The sequence below is a fragment of the Salmo trutta genome, chromosome 37, assembly GCF_901001165.1.
Source record: "Salmo trutta chromosome 37, fSalTru1.1, whole genome shotgun sequence".
NCBI classification, from domain to species: Eukaryota; Metazoa; Chordata; class Actinopteri; order Salmoniformes; family Salmonidae; genus Salmo; species Salmo trutta.
This window is the reverse complement of record NC_042993.1, coordinates 25,816,706-25,840,491: the sequence shown is the minus strand read 5'-3', so window position 1 is coordinate 25,840,491 and position 23,786 is coordinate 25,816,706. Positions and strand designations below refer to the sequence as shown.

The window sequence follows — 23,786 nt, the reverse complement described above, 5'->3', positions numbered from 1 at the left end:
GGGAGAGAAGCCCCTATCACTCCCCTCTGCTAATTAAAACTAACGACTCCAGGTGCTGCAAGGAGTCGGACAGAAGAGGGGCCGGGCGGCTGTGTTTGTGTTGGTGGTTTGCCTTCATTATGATCCCCATCCATTCTCACTGTCAACTCCATCGCGCCCGATGTCCAGTATGCAATCCAAGAAAAGGGGCGATCTAAATGCAAATGATATGACATGATGTATTATACTGGTGTGATGGAACTATAATATAGATAGGCGGCCGGAAGACATTTTTTAATGACAGAATCTCAATATTAGCTGACGGTCAATAGGCCTCGGTTATTACCCTCTAGCTGTAGGCCTACTGTTGGAGAGTATTTAAACACTCTCACTCCTCTGTCAATATTAACCCATTCAGTGGCCTTAGAGCACATAATATATTGAGATTGAGAGAGAGAGGCCGAGAGAGAGAGGGGGAGAGAGAGGAAGAAAGAGTGAGAGAGAGGCAGAGGGAGAGAGAGTGAGAGGCAGAGAGAGGGGGGGAGAGAGGCAGAGGGAAAGGGAGAGGCAGAGGGAGAGAGAGATGGTGAGAATATGTTTATCTTAGACCTACTCTGTTTCTACAATCGCCTAGCTCTGTATTCATGTATTCTGTGGCATTTTACATATGGATGGAGCGAGAAAGAGACAAAGCTGAGTGTGCCCATGTTTATTCGAATATGTGACGTGTTGAATCACACTTGAATGAGCAGTCATTATGGCGATTGCTCGAATGGGGGCCTATTTAAACTTCACAATCCCTGTTGTCTAGCACTCCCTATATGCTGACAACTGTATTACACAGAATACTGAGCAACAATGTCAACCACCCTCCCACCTCAAAGGGTTACCAGGTGCAATTGACTGATCATAAAACATTGACAACTTAGACTCTCAGAACAGCCCAGGAATTAATAGTGTGTGTGTGTGTGTGTGTGTGTGTGTGTGTGTGTGTGTGTGTGTGTGTGTGTGTGTGTGTGTGTGTGTGTGTGTGTGTGTGTGAGTGTACGTGAGTGTACGTGAGTGTATTCATACCCCTTGACTTACTCCACATTTTGTTGTTACAACCTGAATTCCCCCCCCCAAAATCAAACCCATCTACACACAATACCCCATAATGACAAAGTGAAAACATGTTCTTAGAAATGTTCTATGCTGTGTTCTAGGTTCTTTTTTCTAGGTTGGGATTTTGTTTGATTCCCAATTAGAGGCAGCTGGTCATCGTTGTCTCAAATTGGGGATCATATTTAAGTTGTTGTTTTTCCCACTAGTGTTTGTGGGAGATTATTTTGAGGTTATGCATGTTGCACCTCTGTCACGGTTCGTTGTTTTTGTTTACAGTTTGTTGTATGTCTTGCATAGTTTCACATAGGAATAAAGATGTGGAACGATAAGCACGCTGCACCTTGGTCTCCTTCATACGACGACCCTGACCCAATTACTCTGTTGTCAGGAAGAATCGGAATGGTGGGGGAATATGTGCATTTGTGAGATCGGACATTGCTTTTAACATCAGATCGGATTTAAGCGTTGATCTGGAGATTGTCTGGCTGGATATCAGCCTTCCCAAAACCCAGACGATTTTGTTGGGGGTGTGTCAGAATGCATTCTATGAAGGTCTCTAAATTGTGTTGTCAAACTGTAATGATTTCCTGGTGAAGGAAGTAATTTCGTTCGGGAATTTCAGTACTGATGTCTGCAAAAAGGATAGCTCAAACAATGTATATATGTACTTCTGTAGATCACTTGCTCTGATCTAAATGATAAAAGATCCAACCAGGGTATGTAAAACAGTGCAAAGTACGATTGACTTAATATTGGTGTCTGATAAATCCAAAATACCGCAGAGTGGAGTAATAGTATACAGAATCAGTGATCATTTTATTAAATTTTGCACAAATAAGGATTTTTAAAGATATATTTAAGTGTAACCAAAACTGTCAGAGGACTCCAAAAATACTGTGAAATGTTTAGGGAGCAAGTGGATAAAATTGACTATCTATCCCTACACTATCTACCTGTGCTAGATAGTGTAGGGATAGACAGTGCCTGGGAAGCTTTTAAATGTAGATTCCTAGGTGTGGTGAATGTGATGGCTCCCATTAGATGGGTCAGGGTAAAGAAGAGCTCTAGCCCTTGGTTTAATCATGAGATTCTAGAATCTACTTTGATGAGAAAATCATTGAGAACAAAAAGGACCGTAAAAAGCTTTGGAAATCATTTAAGTTCTAGAACTCAGCTGAATCTGGTAATGAATGGTGTGGCTGTTGAACAAGTTGAGGAGACTAAATTACTTGACGTTACTTTAGATTGTAAACTGTCATGGTCAAAACATATAGACTCAATGGTTGTAAAGATGGGGAGAGGTCTGGGCCGTAATAAAGAGATGCTCTGCTTTTTTGACGCCACACTCCAAAAAGCAAGTAATGCAGACTCTAGTTTTGTCTAATCTTGATTATTGTTCAATCGTGTGGTCCAATGCTGCAAGGAAAGACCTAGTTAAGCTGCAGCTGGCCCAGAACAGAGCAGCACATTTTGCTCTTAATTGTAATCAGAGGGCTGATATAAATACTGTGCATGCCAGTCTCTCTTGGCTAAGGTTTGAAGAGACTGACTGTATCACTTTTTATTTTTATTAGAAACATGTGTTGAAAATCCCAAATTGTTTGTGTAGTCAACTTACACACAGACATGCCACCAGGGGTCTTTTCACAGTCCCCAAATCCAGAACAAATTCAAGAAAGCGTACAGTATTATATAGAGCCCTAATTGCATGGAACTTCCTTCCATCTCATATAGCTCAAACAAACAGCAAACATGGTTTCAAAAAACATAAAGCAACACAACGCCTCTCCCCTATTTGACCTAGATAGTTTGTGTGTATGCATTGATATGTAGGCTACGTGTGCCTTTTTTTAAAATGTATGCAGTTCTGTCCTTGAGCTGTTCTTGTCTATTGATGTTCTGTATTATGTCATTCTGTGTTATGGTTCATGTTTTGTGGGGACCCCAGGAAGAGTTGCTGCTGCTTTTGCAACAGCTAATGGCGATCCTAATGAAATACCAAATCCCAAAATACCTGAAGATCACTGACGTCATGAGTTGACCTCGTATTTTTCAGTTCCCAGTCGAGTGAACTCCTTCACCTAATTTTTTAGAACAGCTTTGGTCTGGCAGATGGTAACATGACAACCAGAATGTCAACGAACATGGCACCACACATAGCTGGCAAATAGCTAAGCATTAGCTCATTATAATCAGTACAACTTTCAAAAAATATTTTACACACATCATGTGTCGATTACAATCTATACAAGAATCAGAATGCATGATTTGTCACCAGTACCTGAACATGTGAATAAAACTGTAAATACATTATGCTCCATACATACATACATACATACATACATACATACATACATACATACATACATACATACATACACTGTGTGCTACAGTAGAAACGGCAACACGATATACAGAAAATAAGGCACTTATTCTCATTGAAGAGGGAAGTTTGTCCGCCTCAGTAAAGCCTCAAACGTAAATTGTCCGCAACAGTGAAATGGGCTACTTGTTATGTGAATTAATGAGGAGGGGGAACACACCTCAATTCAAACTGTTGTTAGAAATTCAAACTTGTTAGAAAATGATTTGAAATTGCCAAGTTCAAACATAGCCTATAGATAATTAGCATGCAGCATGCCTTGGTTTGAGGACAGCGCGGGTTAACTGTCCTGCTGCGTAACAACCGCATTTTGGAACAGTGAGTGCATAATGACATGACGCCCATAAAAAACTCACACTGGGGCAACTGTTAGAGATATTTGGAACTCACTTGTGAAAAGGTTAACGATTGCAAGCATACCCATAACATGATGCAGTCACCAAAATGCTTGAAAATATGGAGAGTGTGTAACAAGGGTCGTCTAAAGGGGACCAAGGCGCGGCGTGTAGAGTGCTCATATTTACTTTATTAATGAAACACTTAACAAAAACAACAAAACGACCACCAACAGTTCCGTCAGGTAACACATACAAAACGGAAAACAACTACCCACACATGAAAAACAGGCTGCCTAAGTATGGCCTCCAATCAGAGACAATGATAGACAGCTGCCTCTGATTGGAAACCATACCTGGCCAAACATAGAAAACGAAAACACAGAATTAGAAATCTAGAAAACCCACATAGAAACAGAAAACCAAAACCACCCAAAACACCCCCGTCACGCCCTGACCATACTATGGAAAATGACCTCGTACAAGGGTCAGGACGTGACAGAGTGGTACTCAGTAATGTGTTGTATTGGATTTGCCCCAAACATAGCACTTTGTATTCAGGACAAAAAGTGAATTGTGTTGCCACATTTTTTGCAATATTACTTTAGTGCCTTGTTGCAAACAGGATGCATGTTTTAGAATATTTTTCTCTGGCAATTAGATTGGTGTTGTGGAGTAACTACAATGTTGTTGATCCATCCTCAGTTTTCTCCTATCACAACCATTGAACTCTGTAACTGTTTTAAAGTCACCATCGGCCTAATGGTGAAATCCCAGAGCTATTTTCTTCCTCTTCGGCAACTGAGTTAGGAAGGACGCCTGAATATTTGCAGTGACTGGGTGTATTGATGCACCATCGAAAGTCTAATTAATAACTTCACCATGGTCAAAGGGATATTCAATCTCTCCTTTTTTTACCCATTTACCAATAATTACCTTTCTTTGGAAAAGCTCCCTGGTCTTTTTGGTTGAATCTGTGCTTGAAATTCACTGCTCAACTGAGGGACCTTACAGATAATTGTATGTGTGGGGTACAGAGATGAGGTAGTCATTCAAAAGTCATGTTAAACACTATTATTGCACTCAGAGTCCATGCATGGGACTTGTTAAGTATATTTTTACTACTGAACTTACTACTGAGTCTGGTTGAAATCTGTTGAAATTGATGTGACAGCCTATGAATGTGTTTGTTTATATAAAAAAATCACTATAAGAACTGATTTAACAAATCGTTATCATAGTTACAATAACAATATTTTAGAATGAAAACATCGCAAACTAGAAAATTTATTTTTTTAAATGAAATGTACAACTAAACATCCTCACTTATTTTAGTTAGCTATGTCTTTTTCCTATGTCACTAGGCTATACAACATGATACAAAACATGTATTTACAAGACTGAGGTTGTGCAGTGAGAAAGACATCAATGAGATTGCATCTTCACCACAGAGTCCAAAAGAAATGTAGAAGAATAGGGGGGAAATTAAAGGCAATAAGTTAATAAGATGGCTTTATTGCGGGCAGGTCCTCAGAATTTGCAGCAGAAGCCACAGCCCTTGTTGTGACAGCAGTTGCAGCACCAACGGCACAGAGAGAGGTGGCTCTGACGCTTGAACCTGAAAGGCTCCTGTATCCCCGCCAAGAAAAGAATATGAAAAAAGGAAGGAACAAGCAAGTAAGTATTTTTGTCCAAGTCTCCACTTCACAACCACAGCACTGTTCGCCCCGAGGCCCTCTCTAACGGCTCACAATCAAACGATAACAGGTAGCACAAGTAGGTTAATTCAATTCTGCGGGGCAAACGCAACCACTTCGATTTTAATTTGCTAAAGGTAATTAGCTTAATTCATTTATTCAATTGAACGTACCGGCAGACGCATGGACTCGCCGCCCGGCTGTTGATGTTCCCCAACTGGACTGTCAAAGCTTCCAACCTCCTCCGTTAGCACCTGCAAAGACATTAGGCACAAATGAGTCATGAACAACCTCTAAAATCGATGCAGACATGTTTGAAGTGGGTTGGTGTTATAAAATTTGACATACCTCGGAGGAAGGAACAGCGGTGCTTTCAAGGATGAACGTACATGTGAGGACGACCGCCACCGCATCTGCAACACTAAAGGCCATTCTCAGTTTTGTTAGGAAGATTATAGCCTATTTTAAAAGTCTGGTTGAAATCTGTTGAAATTGATGTGACAGCCTATGAAGAAGATCAGAACTCTTACATTTTTCCATAAAGCGACGCTCTCCAACGCACAATTTGAAATGCAATAGATGAGCCCCAAGTTAGTTGATTGTCCTTTTGGTATCCGTAGTTGAGGGACTTCTCTGTCTTGTGTTGAGACTGCGGTACACCGGTATTCATACACACTTTGGTCACTGTTTTTCAATCCTGCCACTTGGCCCGATTTCCTCTAGATAACACAGCCACAAATTCAAAACAGCTTAGCCATTTTGACAATGGATTCTGCACCGGTGGGAGAAATCAATTGACAAATATCACAGCCAATCACAACACTGTAAGTAATACTTTGAAACACTATCATTCCACTATTACTGCAGATATATTATGGACATTTTCATTACAGTACAATGCAAAGATTTAAGAAAATAAATCCTATGTGTGGCACCTTCCATTCAGTTGTTTCAAGTGTAATTAGTAATACAAGAATATGATAGTATTATGTGGCAGGTATTGTGTAGTGTTCATCCAACCTAATGAAAGAGAAAATATTTTAAAAGGTCTAGATAGGCTATATAATAGTTATTCACGCATTAATTGTTAGCCAAATGTATTTTTGAAGTTGAGAAGAAAAACTAGACTAATTTGAATGTGTAAGCAACTGAAATGTCCAGTGTGGCTCAGTTGGTAGAGCATGTTGCTTGCAACGCCAGAGTTGTGGGTTTGATTCCCAAGGGGGACCAGTACAGGGGGAAAAAACTATGAGGTTAATACACTTACAGTAAGTTGCTCTGGATAAGAGTTTATCTTTAAAAAAATGTACAATGACACATTTAATGATATGCAGCTATATCACATTTCAGAAACACAAAATTATATTGTGAAAATTGTAAGCCTCTGAATGCATAATTTGCATCCTCAAAAGAGTCTGTGATAAGTGGTTAATAGCCTAATAACAATGAATTGTATGTGCTCTCAAGGGCTCAACTTGTTTGATACTATACTATTACATTTTAATCCATTCACCAATTATTTCATTGGCTGTGCCCAACTTGTCTCTTTAAGCAAAATAACATGTTGTGGGGACCCCTGAGCCCATCTGTCTTGTATATAGAGAACCCTTTGCCATCGCTTGTTGACTTTGGGTGACCGGAACATCAGTGTCAACAAATATAACCACAAATGACTACCCATTGGAATCCACCCAGCTAGCTTAATTTGTTGAGTAGCAGTGAAAGCGGTGGAAAGGTAGGAGGTTTTTGCCAGTGTCACCAGTTGCCAGCACTATCTTGTGAATCTTCTGGTCAAACAGAGCTCGGCTCCAGTGGGGTGGACACAGAGACACAGTCACCTAGACAGGCGCCAGTCCACCACTCGCTCCTCCTGGGCCGGGACATTGGCCCCATGTTTCCCCCCTCTGTCATCCTAACTACCTCTGTCTCCCCCCTCCTCCCTCTCACATGTACTTTATTTGTCTGGGCACTTGACACAAAATGTCCCAAAAATTAAGTTAAGAAACATATTTACTAATGAAATAGCCAACCGCCCCAAAAAATGTTTGAGTTTTTTTAAAATTTTGAGTAATTCAGCAGACGCTCTTATCCAGAGCGACTTACAGTAGTGAATGCATACATTTCATACATTTAATTTAATTTCATGCATTTTTTTTTACAACTTTTTTAGAACTTTTTTTTACAATTGTCAGTTTTCTTCCGACCCCCCACCTTCTCCAGACCAGCCAGAAAGCCTGTCATCTTACACGATTCCTGTGGCTAATTTGTTAATGTTGAACTGGGTCACTATCAGCTCATTATTGAGAACAACTCTGTCCAACTTGTCCCCTATTTGCTGTGACATTCTCTGCCTCATGGGGTAGTGTGGAGCACTGACTGTTTTAGTGGGCTGTATTAACAAGTCAGACCTAGTTCATACAGTAGATAGGATTTTCAAAGTGCATATACTAATGCCAATTCCAGTCTCCTTTTAGAAGAGTAATATGGACTACACTGAGTGTACAAAACAATTAAGAACACCTTCCTAATATTGAGTTGCTAATTGTCTGGGCAGGAACTCTACAAGGTATCGAAAGCGTTTCACAGGAATGTTGGCCCATGTTGACTCCAATCCTTCCCACAGTTGTGTCAAGTTGTCTGGATGTCCTTTGGGTGGTGGACCATTATTGATACACACGGGAAACTGTTGAGCGCGAAAAACCCATCAGCGGTGCAGTTCTTGACACAAACCAGTGTGCCTGGCACCTATTACCATACCTCGTTCAAAGGCATTTTAATATTTTATCTTTCCCATTCACCCTCTGAATGGCATACATTCACAATCCATGTCTCAATCCAATCCGTCCTATCTTTGTAGTGACTGAGTGTATTGATACACCATCCAAAGTCTAATTAATAACTTCAACATGCTCAAAGGAATATTCAATGTGTGCTTTTTTACCCATCAACCAATAGGTGCCCTTCTTTGCTAGGCACTGGAAAACCTCCCTGGTCTTTATGGTTGAATCTGTGCTTGAAATTCACTGCTCGACTGAGGGACCTTACAGCTAATTGTATGTGTGGGGTACTGAAATTAGGTAGTCATTCAAAAAACATGTTAATTAACCCATAACAGTCTAAGCCCTTTCTAAACTATATGGAATTGTTTTAAGAAGGTCATGACAAGGGTCATTTAGACATTTTATTTTAAGACTCCTTGAAGTATCCCAAAAATATATTTTAAAAACTATTTTACGGAAAAAAGCTTCGGGCATTATTGTTATTAACGCATACAACACAATGAATAACAGATTCACTATATGGAACAACAGAGTCCCCAAAATAAATCTAAAGGAAGTTGGTTCTGAAGTGTCTGTCAGAGGGATATAAGAAAAATCAGGAAACATATAGTATATACAGTTGAAGTCGGAAGTTCACATACACCTTAGCCAAATACATTTAAACTTAGTTTTTCACAATTCCTGACATTTAATCGTAGTACAAATTCCCTGTCTTAGGTCAGTTAGGATCAACACTTTATTTTAAGAATGTGAAATGTCAGAATAATAGTAGAGAGAATGATTTATTTCAGCTTTTATTTCTTTCATCACATTCCCAGTGGGTCAGAAGTTTACATACAGTGGGGCAAAAAGTATTTAGTCAGCCACCAATTGTGCAATTTCTTCCACTTAAAAAGATGAGAGAGGCCTGTAATTTTCATCATAGGTACACTTCAACTATGACAGACAAAATGAGAAAAAAAATCCAGAAAATCACATTGTAGGAGTTTTAATGAATTTATTTGCAAATGATGGTGAAAATTACAGGCCTCTCTCATCTTTTTAAGTGGGAGAACTTTCACAATTGGTGGCTGACTAAATACTTTTTTGCCCCACTGTACACTCAATTAGTATTTGGTAGAATTGCCTTTAAATTGTTTAACTTGGGTCAAACGTTTCGGGTAGCCTTCCACAACATTCCCATAAGTTGGGTGAATTTTGGCCCATTCCTCCTGACAGAGCTGGTGTAACTGAGTCAGGATTGTAGGCCTCCTTGTTCACACACACTTTTTCAGTTCTGCCCACAAATCTTCTATAGGATTGAGGTCAGGGCTTTGTGATGGCCACTCCAATACTTTGACTTTGTTGTCCTTAAGCCATTTTGCCACAACTTTGGAAGTATGCTTGGGGTCATTGTCCATTTGGAAGACCCATTTGTGACCAAGCTTTAACTTCCTGACTGATGTCTTGAGATGTTGCTTCAATATATCCACATAATTTTCTTTCCTCATGATACCATATATTTTGTGAAGTGCACCAATCCTTCCTGCAGCAAAACACCCCCACAACATGATGCTGCCACCCCCGTGCTTCACGGTTGGGATGGTGTCCTTCGGCTTGCAAGCCTCCCCCTTTTTCCTCCAAACATAACGATGGTCATTATGGCCAAACAGTTCTATTTTTGTTACATCAGACCAGAGGACATTTCTCCAAAAAGTACAATCTTTGTCCCCATGTGCAGTTGCAAACTGTAGTCTGGCATTTATAATGGCGGTTTTGGAGCAGTGGCTTCTTCCTTGCTGAGCGGCCTTTCAGGTTATGTCGATATAGGACTCGTTTTACTGTGTATATAGATATTTTTGTACCTGTTTCCTCCAGCATCTTCACAAGGTTCTTTGCTGTTGTTCTGTAATTGATTTGCACTTTTCGCACCAAAGTACATTCATCTCTAGGAGACAGAACGCGTCTCCTTCCTGAGTGGTATGATGGCTGCGTAGTCCCATTGTCACGCCCTGACCTGAGAGAGACGTTTTGTTTCTCTATTTTGGTTAGGTCAGAGTGTGATTTGGGTGGGCATTCGAGATTTGTAGTTATTTGATCTATTCTATGTTTTCTATTTCTATGTTGTCAGGTTCTAGTTTTGTATTTTTATGTTGGGTTTTGTTTGGGGTGATCTCCAATTAGATGCAGCTGGTCCTCGTTGTCTCTAATTGGAGATCATACTTAAGTAGGGTTTTTTTTCCACTTGGGTTTGTGGGAGATTATTTCTGAGTTAGTGTATGTTTCTACTCTGCGTCACGGTTTGTTGTTTTTGTTCCTTCAGTTTATTTGTGTATGTATTGCAAAGTTTCACAGTGAAAATAAAATGTGGAACGACACACACGCTGCACTTTGGTCCGCTTCTCCTTCCTACGACAACCGTGACACCCATAGTGTTTATACTTGCAAACTATTGTTTGTACAGATGAACGTGACACCTTCAGGCGTTTAGAAATTGCTCCCAAGGATGAACCAGACTTGTGGAGGTCTAAAAAAAAAAAATCTGAGGTCTTGGCTGATTTCTTTGATTTTCCCATGATGTCAAGCAAAGATGCACTGAAGGTAGGCCTTGAAATACATCCACCTCCAGTTGACTCAAATGATGTCAGTTAGCTTCTAAAGCCATAACATAATTTTCTGGAATTTTCCAAGCTGTTTAAAGGCACAGTCAACTTAGTGTATGTAAACTTCTGACCCACTGAAGTTGTGATACAGTGAATTATAAGTGAAAGTCTGTAAACAATTGTTGGAAAAATTAGTTGTGTCATGCACAAAGTATATGTCCTAATCGACTTGCCAAAACTATAGTTTGTTAACAAGAAATTTGTGGAGTGGTTGAAAAACTGTATATTTTTACATTTATTTAACCACTTATTTTTGCCACTAAACAGTCTCCATATATAGTACTTTCATTCATTTTTTCAACTGGTACCTGGGGACCTTCAGACAAGTCATGTGAGGCCTGTGGGCATCCTCACCTTTCCATATAGGTCAAATTAGCCCAAACGACTCAGACACTAGAGACAGAAGTTAGCAGATTGGCTGTACCGACTTCAGACGAGTCCCGAGATGCTTGTGGGAGTTGTAGAGCAAAATGGAGAACACCATTGTGTTCGTGAGAGTCTCATATTTCCATAGATGGGTCTTAATAGTTTGAAGGCCAAACCTATCGCTACAAAGGACTTGGTAAGAAGACCAATTTTGGGGATGTCTCATGGTCTGACAAACACTGCTGTAGCTCTGTCACCTTTCACCACAGATGCGGAAGTGTGACATCGGCGGATTTAGTGGATTGAGATGCATCCAAAAAACACATATCTCTAGCTTAAACTGACAGATTTTTATGATGATTTTTTTATGCTAATTGAATTTCCGTGGGGGATCGGATTTCCGTTGGGGCTTGGACATCGACTCTAGGGGGTTTTAAACACTTATTGCACACAGAGTGAGTCCATACAACTTATTATGTGACTTGTTAAGCACATTTTTACTACTGCATTTATTTAGGCTTGCCATAATAAAGAGGTTGAATACTTATTACCTCAGGACATTTCAGCTTTTAGTTTTTTTTATTAATTCGGAAAAATGTCTAAAAACATTATTCCACTTTGACATTATGGGGTATTGTGTAGGCCAGTGACACAAAATCTCAACTTAATCCATTTTAAATTCAAGCTGTAACACAACAAATGTGGACAAAGTCAAGGGCATTGTAGATTCCATTCCCAGACTTCAGGGTAAACTACTACGTGGCTAATTTGAATAAGCCTCTGGCTGTCAGGCCTGAACATTTAGCCACAGGATACACATCTATAACACATTCATAATTCAGAAACAACCACGTTTGTTATTCAAAGAATGTGTTTATTTTTTTTAAAGTGTCACAATAAGAAGTGATTTTACAAATCATTATCATAGTCACAAAAACAACATCTCAGAAAGAAAACATTGCAAACATGTACAAACTAGAAAATGTACATAAAAAATGTACAAAATGTACACAATAGAGAATATTATTTCAATTAGCTATGTCTTTTCATTTACATTTACATTTACATTTAAGTCATTTAGCAGACGCTCTTATCCAGAGCGACTTACAAATTGGTGCATTCACCTTATGACATCCAGTGGAACAACCACTTTACAATAGTGCATCTAAATATTTTAGGGGGGGGGGGGTTAGAAGGATTACTTTATGCTATCCTAGATATTCCTTAAAGAGGTGGGGTTTCAGGTGTCTCCAGAAGGTGGTGATTGACTCTGCTGTCCTGGCATCGTGAGGGAGCATGTTCCACCATTGGGGTGCCAGAGCAGCGAACAGTTTTGACTGGGCTGAGCGGGAACTGTGCTTCCTCAGAGGTAGGGGGGCCAGCAGGCCAGAGGTGGATGAACGCAGTGCCCTTGTTTGGGTGTAGGGCCTGATCAGAGCCTGAAGGTATGGAGGTGCCGTTCCCCTCACAGCTCCGTAGGCAAGCACCATGGTCTTGTAGCGGATGCGAGCTTCAACTGGAAGCCAGTGGAGAGAGCGGAGGAGCGGGGTGACGTGAGAGAACTTGGGAAGGTTAAACACCAGACGGGCTGCGGCGTTCTGGATGAGTTGTAGGGGTTTAATGGCACAGGCAGGGAGCCCAATACTATAGTGCCTATAAGAACATCCAATAGTCAAAGGTGTATGAAATACAAATGGTAGAGAGAAATAGTCCTATAATAACTACAACCTAAAACTTAACTGGGAATATTGACGACTCATGTTAAAAGGAACCACCAGCTTTCATATCTTCTGAGCAAGGAACATAAACGTTACCTGTTTTACATGGCACATATTGCAATTTTACTTTCTTTTCGCATTAAAACATGTTTATTTATTTGAGACTAAATAGATTTTATTTATGTATTATATTAAGTTAAGATAAAAAAAGTGTTCCTTGTTTATTCAGTATTGTTGTAATTGTCATTATTACAAATATATCTAAAAATAGGCATAGACTTTTTTTGGTACTCTAATAAAAATCGGTATTGGTGTTGAAAAGAAAAACAATCAGTCGACCTCTAGTACACAGTTCCCTTAATGTAATCATGACACTAATCTGCGATACTGCCCCAAACAGGTAAAATTGGGATCTAATGTGTACTTTTCCTGTGTCACTAGGCTATACAACATGATATACAACATGATACAAAACATGTATTTACAAGACTGAGGTTGTGCAGTGAGAAAGACATCAATGAGATTGCATCTTCACCACAGAGTCCAAAAGAAATGTAGAAGAATAGGGGGGAAATGAAAGGCAATAAGTTAATAAGATGGCTTTATTGTGGGCAGGTCCTCAGAATTTGCAGCAGAAGCCACAGCCCTTGTTGTGACAGCAGTTGCAGCACCAACGGCACAGAGAGAGGTGGCTCTGACGCTTGAACCTGAAAGGCTCCTGTATCCCCGCCAAGAAAAGAATATGAAAAAAGGAAGGAACAAGCAAGTAAGTATATCTCCACTTCACAACCACGTTGCACACTGCTCGCTCTGAAGCCCTCTAACGGCTCACAATCAAATGGTTAACAGCTAGCGCTACTGATCTAAGAGGGTAAAACGCAACCACTAAGATGTTCATTTGCTAAAGGTAATTAGCGTAATTCATTCATTCAATTGAACGTACCGGCAGACGCATGGACTCGCCGCCCGGCTGTTGATGTTCCCCAACTGGACTGTTAAAGCTTCCAACCTCCTCCGTTAGCACCTGCAAAGACATTAGGCACAAATGAGTCATGACCAACCTCTAAAATCGATGCAGACATGTTTGAAGTGGGTTGGTGTTATAAAATTTGACATACCTCGGAGAAAGGAACAGCGGTGCTTTCAAGGATGCACGTACATGCAATGACGAGTACCACTGCAACTGCAACACTAAAGGCCTTCATTCTCGTTTTTTTTTGGAAGTTTATAGCCTATTTAAAAGTCCTGTTGAAATCAGTTGAAATTGAAGTGACAGTTTATGAGGAAGATCAGAACTCTTCAATTTTCCCAAAAAGCGACGCTCTCCAACGCACAATGTTCAATGCACTAAGACGAGTCCAAAGTTGATTGATTGTTCTTTTGGTGTCAGCGGATGAGGGACTTCTCTGTCATGTGTTGAGACTGCGGTGCACTGGTATTTATACACACTTTGGCCACTATTGTGCAATCCTGCCCCCCGCCTCCTTTGGACAATGGAACGCAATCCCGTCACATATTACCTAATCCACTTTCCCGCTTTCATAAATGGAATTTCTACGTCTAAGCCTATTGGTCTACATAGTGACATTTTATAGTTTGTTTGTCATTCCTTTAGGGTGGATAACTGAAAATTACCATAGCCTACAGCAGGAGTCATGGACGAACAGTTACTGGAAGTGCATAGCTGGCTGCACAGCCCTTTGTCTGACCTGGGAAATCCCTCCCCTCCCTCCTGACAGTATCCATTCCTCTGTCCATTCCTCAGGATCCATACCCTTCCAATGGAATAATTAGCCCTCCTTTTGCAACGCTTTCATTTGATGTATAATATGGTGTAATGTGAGGAACCTGAAGTCTAACAGAATAAAATTCATTTGAAAGAAAAGGAACAGTAAAACAGTAGAAAATAAAAGAGGGGTGCAAATAGAGCACTTCATTCAGGGTGTTTCAAGTTTTATTAGAACTATTAGAATATGACAATAATATGTGACACGCATTCTGTCGTGTTTATCAGACCTAATAAAAAATACAATGTTTCAAAAGGTCAGGTAGGCTATATAATAGCGATTCACACTTGAATTGTTTCGTAAAGGTATTTTTGAAGTTTAATTTTTTTTTTTTAAATGCTATTTTAATGTGTAGGGTGGCACATTTAATATCCTGCTATGCTGCTACGCTGAGTGAACAAAACATTAAGAACACCTTCCTAATTCGTCGGGGAATGGACTCTACGAGATGTCGAAAGCGTTCCACAGAGATCCTGGCCCATGTTGACTCCAATACTTCCCACAGTTGTGTCAAATTGGATGGATGTCGTTTGGGTGTTGAACCATTCTTGGTACACACGGGAAACTGTTGAACATGAAATACCCAGCATCGTTGCAGTCCTTGAGACAAACCGGTGTGCCTGGCACCTATTACCATACCCCGTTCAAAGGAACTTTTTTGTCTTGCTCATTCACCCTCTGAATGGCACAAATTCACAATTCGTATCTCAATTGTTTTAAAGCTTAATAATCCTGCTTTAATCTGTCTCCTCCCTTTCATCTACACTGATTGAAGTGGATTTAACAAGTGGTGACATCAAGAAGTGATCATAGCTTTGGAAAGAGCAGGTGTTCTTAATGCTTTGTACACTCAGTGTATATCACATTTCATGCACACAAAATTATATTGTAAATTGTAAGCCTCTGAATGGATAATTTGCATCTACAAAGAGTCTGTGATGAGTTGATAAGTGATTAATAGCCTAATAATAATTAATTGGACGTTCACTCAAGGGCTCAACTTGTTGGATATTATATCATTATACTATTAGGTTTTAATCCATTCACTAAGTATTTTATTGGCTGTGCCCAACTTGTCTCTTTAAAGGGATACTTCAGGAGTTTTACAATGAGGCCCTTTATCTACTTCAAACTGCACGCAGAGACTTACAAATGGTATCCACAAGTTAATCTGACTCTGGGGAAGCAGATAAAGGGCCTTATTACCAAAATCCCAAAGTATTAAGTGAAATAACATGTTGTGGGGAACCCTGCGTCAGTCTGTCTCGTATATAGATAACTATTTGCCATCGCTTGTTGACTTTCGGTGACCGGAACATCAGTGTCAACAAATATAACCACAAATGACTACCCATTGGAATTCACCCAGCTTAATTTGTTGAGTAGCAGTGAAAGCGGTGGAAAGGTAGGAGGTTTTTGCCAGTGTCACCAGTTGCCAGCACTATCTTTGTGAATCTTCTGGTCAAACAGAGCTTGGCTCCAGTGGGGTGGACACAGAGACACAGTCACCTAGACAGGCGCCAGTCCACCACTCGCTCCTCCTGGGCCGGGACATTGGCATTGTTTCCCCCCTCTGTCATCCTAATTACCTTTGTCTCCCCCTCCCCCGTCTCACCACCTCATATGCACTTTATTTGTTCTGGCACTTGACCCAACATTTCCCAAAACGTCAGTTGAGAAAAATAATATTTACTACTGAAATAGCCAACCGCCCAAAAACCCAATTGTCAATTTCTTCCGACCCCCCACCTTCTCCAAACCAGCCAGAAAGCCTGTGGTCTTGCACGATTGCTGTGGCTAATTTGTTAATGTAGAACTGGGTCACTATTAGCTCATTATTGAGGGAAAAAAGTAAACAGTATGCTAATGAACTCTAGTAGCATTTAGTATTCAAAGACCCTGCCCTGTACCTGACTATAGCAACTCTGTCCAATTAGTCCTCCTTTTGCTGTGACATTATCTGCCTCACGGGGCAGTGTTGAGCCCTGACTATTTTAGTGAAAGCCAGACACAAGCCAGACACAGTTTGTACAGGGGTTAGGATTTTTCCAGTGCAGATACTGTACTACTGCCAATCTTCTTGGGAAATTCCAGTCTCCTTTTAGCAGAGTAATATGGACCAAGTTAAATGTTCAATTTAGAAATGGACCATCTTGGTTCCCTTGTCTTGCAGGACCTACCAGAGAAAAACTGAAATAACCACATAAGCAATGCAAATAACTTGTCTTGTAGGTCCCCCTGATCACATGACTTGTCCTTCTCGCCACTGATTGGCTGCTCAGTCTCTTGTTGTAAATAAGAAAATACGTCTCCTGTAGTGCTTACTGTAGAGCCAGATGAGAGTCTGTGGAGAATAGTGGTACTGGGGGGAGTGTGAATCACTAAAGTTCTTCTGCCTTGCACTCTTGACAGGCTGAGTTCATAGACAATAACCGTTATTGAAATGCAATTTCTCTAAGGTAGAGAACATCTCAGCACATAAAGGAGAGACATTCGGGCCAAGTTTTCTAACTCTTGAGTCCAAAAGCGTATTGAGGACAGTGGAATTTGTTGGAGTCAGCCATGCATGTTATTTACTAGCCAGCAACTCTGCATTGTAATTACAAAGACCTCCCGTTCAAATTCTCCTCGATGAATTGAGGACAGTTGTGCTGTGTAATGCTATCCAAGGCATACAAGAATAAACATAGTAGAGGCAGCTAGTGAAAGAAAAGTGAATCTCAGGTATGATATGAAACGCACCCAGACCGTTTCAAACAAATAACCATATGAGGATTCATAGTTCTACTCATACATTATAGAATAACAAATATGTGACATAACTATTGTAATACCATTACTATATTTATTACAATATTACTACATTTATTACAATATTACAATATTGAACCATTGTAGTTATATGCCTTGATGGCATCCCGCTGGGCACAAACGTCAGTTCAACGTCTAGCTTTGATTTACATTCATAACGTGAAATCAAAAAAACAATTCACCCTGTAATTGGATTTAGGTTAAAAGTTGAGTGAACAAATTCCCTTACGTTGATGACTTTTTGCGAATCCAATCAGTTTTCCACGTTGATTCAACATCCACACATTATAAAAAAAGGGAAAAAAAGAAAGACATTTGTTTGGTAAAAACAGCACGATATTATGTCTGTCACGTCCTGACCAGTAAAAGAGGTTATTTGTTATTGTAGTTTGGTCAGGACGTGGCAGGGGTGTGTTTGTTTTGTGTTGTCGGGATTTTTGGGTTGTGTTCTATGTTTTGTATTTCTATGTTCTATTTTCTAGTTTTTCTATGTCTAGTTTATTGTTTTGACCTTCAATTGGAGGCAGCTGTTCCTCGTTGCCTCTAATTGAAGTTTAGATTTAGTAGGGGTGTTTTTTCTATGGGATTTGTGGGTAAGTTGTTCCTTGTTTAGCTGTGTGCCTGACAGGACTGTTTTTCGTCGTTCTTTTTGTTCGTGTTTTTTTTGTTTCGTTTTTTCAATAAAAGAAGATAATGAGCATACACATTCCCGCTGCGTTTTGGTCCAATTCATACGACGCCCGTGACAATGTCAGCCTTGGTGACATACTGAATAACTACAATGGTTAAATATCCCTATCTAATGAGACCATGTTGAATCTTAACATGGTACCTATGTTGACATTTTTAAGGCATATTATGTGGGTGTCCGATGTACCATAACTCAAATCCTGTACAGCTGCTAGTCTTTGAATAAGCCAGTTGTCTGCATCGGTCTGTTAGAGTACCATCCTAACAGTGGGGAAAGAAAGAGAAAGACTATGTCTCAATCTGAGGTACATGGGATCAGAGATCAACCACTTCAAACAGAGCAGGGGGAACACAGGCGCCTGGCTGGCTGTGTGTTTGACTGGCGGCTGTCAGACTGGCCCGAAAGACATGCACAGAGAGAGGGAGGGAGGGAGGGAGGGAGGAGTAGGGGAGGCGTGTGGAGGTGGTGAGATCGTGTGGCAGAGAAGGGGAAAAATGAGATGCATCAGTATTAATAAGGATCATGGTGATTTTGCAGCAGCATCTGTCCATCTCTGAGTGTTGACTGAAGGACCGTGCAAATTTAAATAAATACAGGGATTCATAGCTATGATGAATTTTCTGGTGATAAGATATTGGGGTTACTTGTTAAACCCATTGGATTGTTCATATAAAGATGTAAATAGAGAGAAAACACGACAAATGTGAAATGTCTAACATTAAGTGACTTTTGCACAAAATATGTATTTTTTTTATGTGCAGTACATCTGACAATGTAAATAGTTGCATACTGACATGCTGTATGACTGATATACTGTCTGATAATTTATTAATGATTTCACCAAATAATAATTAAGAATAGTCACCAAAAAAATTATACTTCAATTTAAAAAATAAATAAATTAATCTTCTGGGGCCAGTGGAAAAAGGGGAAGGCAGCTGCCAGGAAAGATAAGGGAGAACCTGTTTGTTATCTGAACGCAGGTCTTGATAGTCTGTTTGGATGAAGATCCTGGTCATTCTGGGGTTAACTGTTACTGTGTTCTCTGAACCAGCTGGCGACAAAGTCTCGGAATATCTTAAAGTCGCCTGTATATGAGCCAGGGATGGGGAACAGTTTCCCGTCCTCTGTGGGTTTTGTATGTGTCACGGAGGCACGCATCTCTGCAAAGAGATACACTGTTATACAGTGTGCAACAACCCTTACACACCGCCAGGACACTGCTGTAGAGAATATAACCAAAGTCCTCAACAACGGCCAGTCAGAGGGGTTGGGTTAAATGCGGAAGACACATTTCAGTTGAATGCGTTCAGTTGTACAATTGACTAGGTATCCCTCTTTCATTCCCTGACCCAAGAGACTCTTGCTGGAACTGCACCTGCAATGAAGGCTCAGTGATTTGTGTGAGGACGAGGGAGTGCCCCAATGCTCCAAAGGTGGAGAGCTTTTTCAAAAATAACATTATCTCCAGCAACGGCCGGTCCATCGCTGACCCCGAAGACTCCTACAGAGTGTTCCACTGCCATTATGGTGCACACTGGTGTACAATGGTGAAACCGTGTCCCACTGCTGCTGCAGCGAGTGTAACTGTTCGTACCGACCGTACGTACACCTCCAACAGTGTCCCCAACAACAGCCAATCCACCCTCGCCCCCAAACATCCGTTACATGTACAGTACCAGTCAAAAGTTTGGACACACCTACTCATTCAAGGGTTTTTCTTTATTTGACTATTTTCTACATTGCAGAATAATAGTGAAGACATTAAAACTATGAAATAACACATATGGAATCACGTAGTAACCAAAAAAGTGTTAAACAAATCAAAATATAGTTTCTTCAAAGTACCCACCCTTTGCCTTGATGAAGGCTTTGCACACTTTTGGCATTCTCTCAACCAGCTTCATGAGGAATGCTTTTCCAACGGTCTTGAAGGAGCCCTTAAAGGTGTGTTTTGGGTCATCGTCCTATTGAAAAAAACAAATGATAATCCCACTAAGCGCAAAGCAAATGGGATGGCGTATCGCTGCAGAATGCTGTGGTAGCCATGCTGGTTAAGTGTGCCTTGAATTCTAAATGAATCACTGACAGTGTCACCAGTAAAGCACCCCCACACCATTACACCTCCTCCTCCATGCTACACGGTGGGAACCATACATAGATCATCCGTTCACCTACTCTGCGTCTCACAAATACACAGCGGTTGCAGCCAAAAATATCAAATTTGGACTCATCAGACCAAAGGACAGATTTCCACCGGTCTAAAGTCCATTGCTTGTGTTTCTTGGCCCATCAAGTCTCTTATTATTATTGGTGTCCTTTAGTAGTGGTTTCTTTGAGGCAATTTGACCATGAAGGCCTGATTCATGCAGTCTCCTCTGAACAGCTGATGTTGAGATGTGTCTGTTACTTGAACTCTGTGAAGCATTTATTTGGGCTGCAATTTCTGAGGCTGGTAACTCTAATGAACTTACCCTCTGCAGCAGTGGTAACTCTGGGTCTTAATTTCTTGTGGCGGTCCTCATTGTGAGCCAGTTCCATCATAGTGCTTGATGGTTTTTGCGACTGCACTTGAAGAAACTTTCAAAGTTCTTGAAATGTTCCGTATTGACTAACCTTCATACCTTAAAATAATAATGGACTGTCATTTCTCTTTGTTTATTTGAGCGGTTCTTGCAATAATATGGACTTGGTCTTTTACCAAATAGGGCTATCTTCTGTATACCACCCCTACCTTGTCACAACACAACTGATTGTCTCAAACGCATTAAGAAGGAAAGATATTCCACAAATGTACTTTTGACAAGGCACACCTCTTAATTGAAATGCTTTCCAGGTGACTACCTCATGAAACTGGTTGAGAGAATGCCAAGAGTGTGCAAAGCTGTCATCAAGGCAAAGGGTGGCTACATGCGCAATGGCAAGCATCGGCTGGAGTAGAGTAAAAGCTTGCCGCCATTTGACTCTGGAGCAGTGGAAACACGTTCTCTGCAGTCCCGTGTAGCTCAGTTGGTAGAGCATGGTGTTTGCAACACCAGGGTTGTGGGTTCGATTCCCACGGGGGACCAATACGGAGAAAAAAATGTATGAAATGTATGCATTCACTACTGTAAGTCGCTCTGGATAAGAGCGTCTGCTAAATGACTAAAATGTAAATGTAAAAAATGGAGTGATGAATCACGTTTCAACATCTGGCAGTCCGACAGACTAATCTGGGTTTGGTGAATGCCAGGGAAACGCTACCTGCCCCAATGCATAGTGCCAACTGTAAAGTTTGATGGAGGAGGAATAATGGTCTGGGGCTGTTTTTCATGGTTTGGGCTAGGCCCCTTAGTTCCAGTGAAGGGAAATCGTAACGCTACAGCATACAACATCTCAGATAATTCTGTGCTTCCAACTTTGTGGCAACAGTTTGGGGAAGCCCCTTTCCTGTTTCAGCATGACAATGCCCCCTGTGCACAAAGTGAGGTACATACATAAATGGTTTGTCAAAATCGGTGTGGAAGAACTTGACTGGCCTGCACAGAGCCCTGACCTCAACCTTATCAAACACCTTTGGAATGAATTGGAACGCTGACTGCAAGCCAGGCCTAATCGCCCAACATCAGTGCCCGACCTCACTAATGCTCTTGTGGCTGAATGGAAACAAGTCCCCGCAGGAATGTTCCAACATTTACAGGAAAGCCTTCCCAGAACAGTGGTCTGTTATAGCAGCAAAGGGGGGACCAACTCCATATTAATGCCCATGATTTTGGAATGAGATGTTCGACGAGCAGGTGTCCACATACTTCTGGCCATGTAGTTTATTTTGTGTTTTCAAACGACTAAAAATACTACACATTTTTGGGGGGTAAAATAAGTCTTATGGCACTGGATTAATGCACAAGCATTGAAAGAAAGTTGATGCACATGGATGCACTTCCAGAGCGAGGATAATACAGTGGATTTGGTCCAAAAGGGGGCTAGTGAACTGGACTTTGAAAGTGAACACACTATGTTATTATTGACACACTATCACTACACTCACTTGGAGTCTTGTGTCTCGACTTTCATTCAAACACCTTTGCACCTCAGATAACATCACGCTCATGGTCACAGCATCTAATTTCTGACACAAATGCAGAGAATTTGTAGCAATACAAAGCTAAGAGGACTAACAACTGTGTCAATTGTCTGGGCTATTGCTACTGCTCATAGCATGTTCACCAAGGGTCACAGTTTGTTTTATAACTATACTGAACAAAAATATAAATGCAACGTGTTAAGTGTTTCATGAGCTGAAAAAAAAAAAAAAATCCATAAGCACATAACTTATTTCTCGCAAATTTTGTGCACAAATTTGCTTACATCCCCATTAGTGGGCATTTCTCCTTTGCTAAGCTGATTAAAGACCATGATCATTGCACAGGTGCACCTTGTGCTGGGGACAATAAAAGACCACTCTAAAATGTGTAGTTTCGTCACACAACATAATGCCACAGAATCTCAAGTTTTGAGGGAGTGTGCAATTGCCATGCTGACTGCAGGAATATCCACCAGAGCTGTTGCCAGAGAATCTGTTAATTTCTCTACCATAAGCCGCCTCTAACATCGTTTTAGAGGATTTGGCAGTACGTCCAACCGGTCTCACAACTGCAGACCACGTGCAACCACGCCATCCCAGGACCTCCACATCTGGCTTCTTCGCCTGCGGGATCGTCTGAGACAAGCCACCCGTACAGCTGATGAAACTGAGAAGTATTTATGTTTGTAATAAAACCCCTTTGTAGGGAAAAACATATTCTGATTGGCTGGGCCTGGCTGCCAAGTGGGTGGGCCTGGTTCCCAAGTGGCTGCGCCCATGCCCAGTCATACGAAATCCATAGATTAGAGCCTAAGTCATTTCAATTGACTGATTTCCTTATATGAACTGTAACTCAGTAAAATCCTTGAAATTGTTGCATGTTGAGTTTATATTTTAGTACAGTATAATTAAGGAGGGTACTTGCAAATGTATTTTCTATATTTGAAAAATACAAAATACATGTATTTTAATTCAAATAATTTTAGCAACAGTATTTTAGTATATTTTGGTATTTTGGGCATTTTGTATTTTTATTAATTTTTGCCCATCTTTGCCCCCAAATCCCTGCTGAAAGACCACCTGAAAGAGGGGCCCAGGTAGGAGTTGTCTCAATGCCTATGGGGTGTCCATCGACACAGAATGAAACACACACGTGTGGATGTGACACCACACACCTGCTGCAGAACAGTTCAATAAAAGGATCATCTTATTACCAGATTTATGTATTTATTTCAGAAAAACAAAATGAGAAACCATCTGTTGCAGCTTATAATGAGGACGGCTCTTTCTAACTTTACCGTTATCATTATTCATAGCCGGGGCCCAGAACGGTTTGTGCTTGTCTACTCCATTGCTGTCAGTGTCAAACATGTTTGCTTTGGCCTGACAATTCCAAAAGGAGTTGGCAAGAACAGAAACAGACTGGCATC

The 23,786-nt window shown here is 40.7% G+C and overlaps 1 protein-coding gene across 1 annotated transcript; it reads right to left on the bottom strand.

The window, feature by feature from the left end:
- Positions 1-5,069: 5,069 nt before the first annotated feature.
- LOC115176521 (uncharacterized) lies at positions 5,070-14,440 on the bottom strand. The gene is made up of 6 exons (XM_029736549.1): positions 14,123-14,440; positions 13,948-14,028; positions 13,627-13,722; positions 5,847-5,957; positions 5,672-5,752; positions 5,070-5,430 (listed from the first exon to the last, which is right to left on the bottom strand). Exons 1-6 carry the CDS (start codon positions 14,207-14,209, stop codon positions 5,332-5,334), a joined length of 555 nt encoding a protein of 184 aa, XP_029592409.1. The 5' UTR covers positions 14,210-14,440; the 3' UTR covers positions 5,070-5,331.
- Between the last annotated feature and the right edge of the window lie 9,346 nt (positions 14,441-23,786).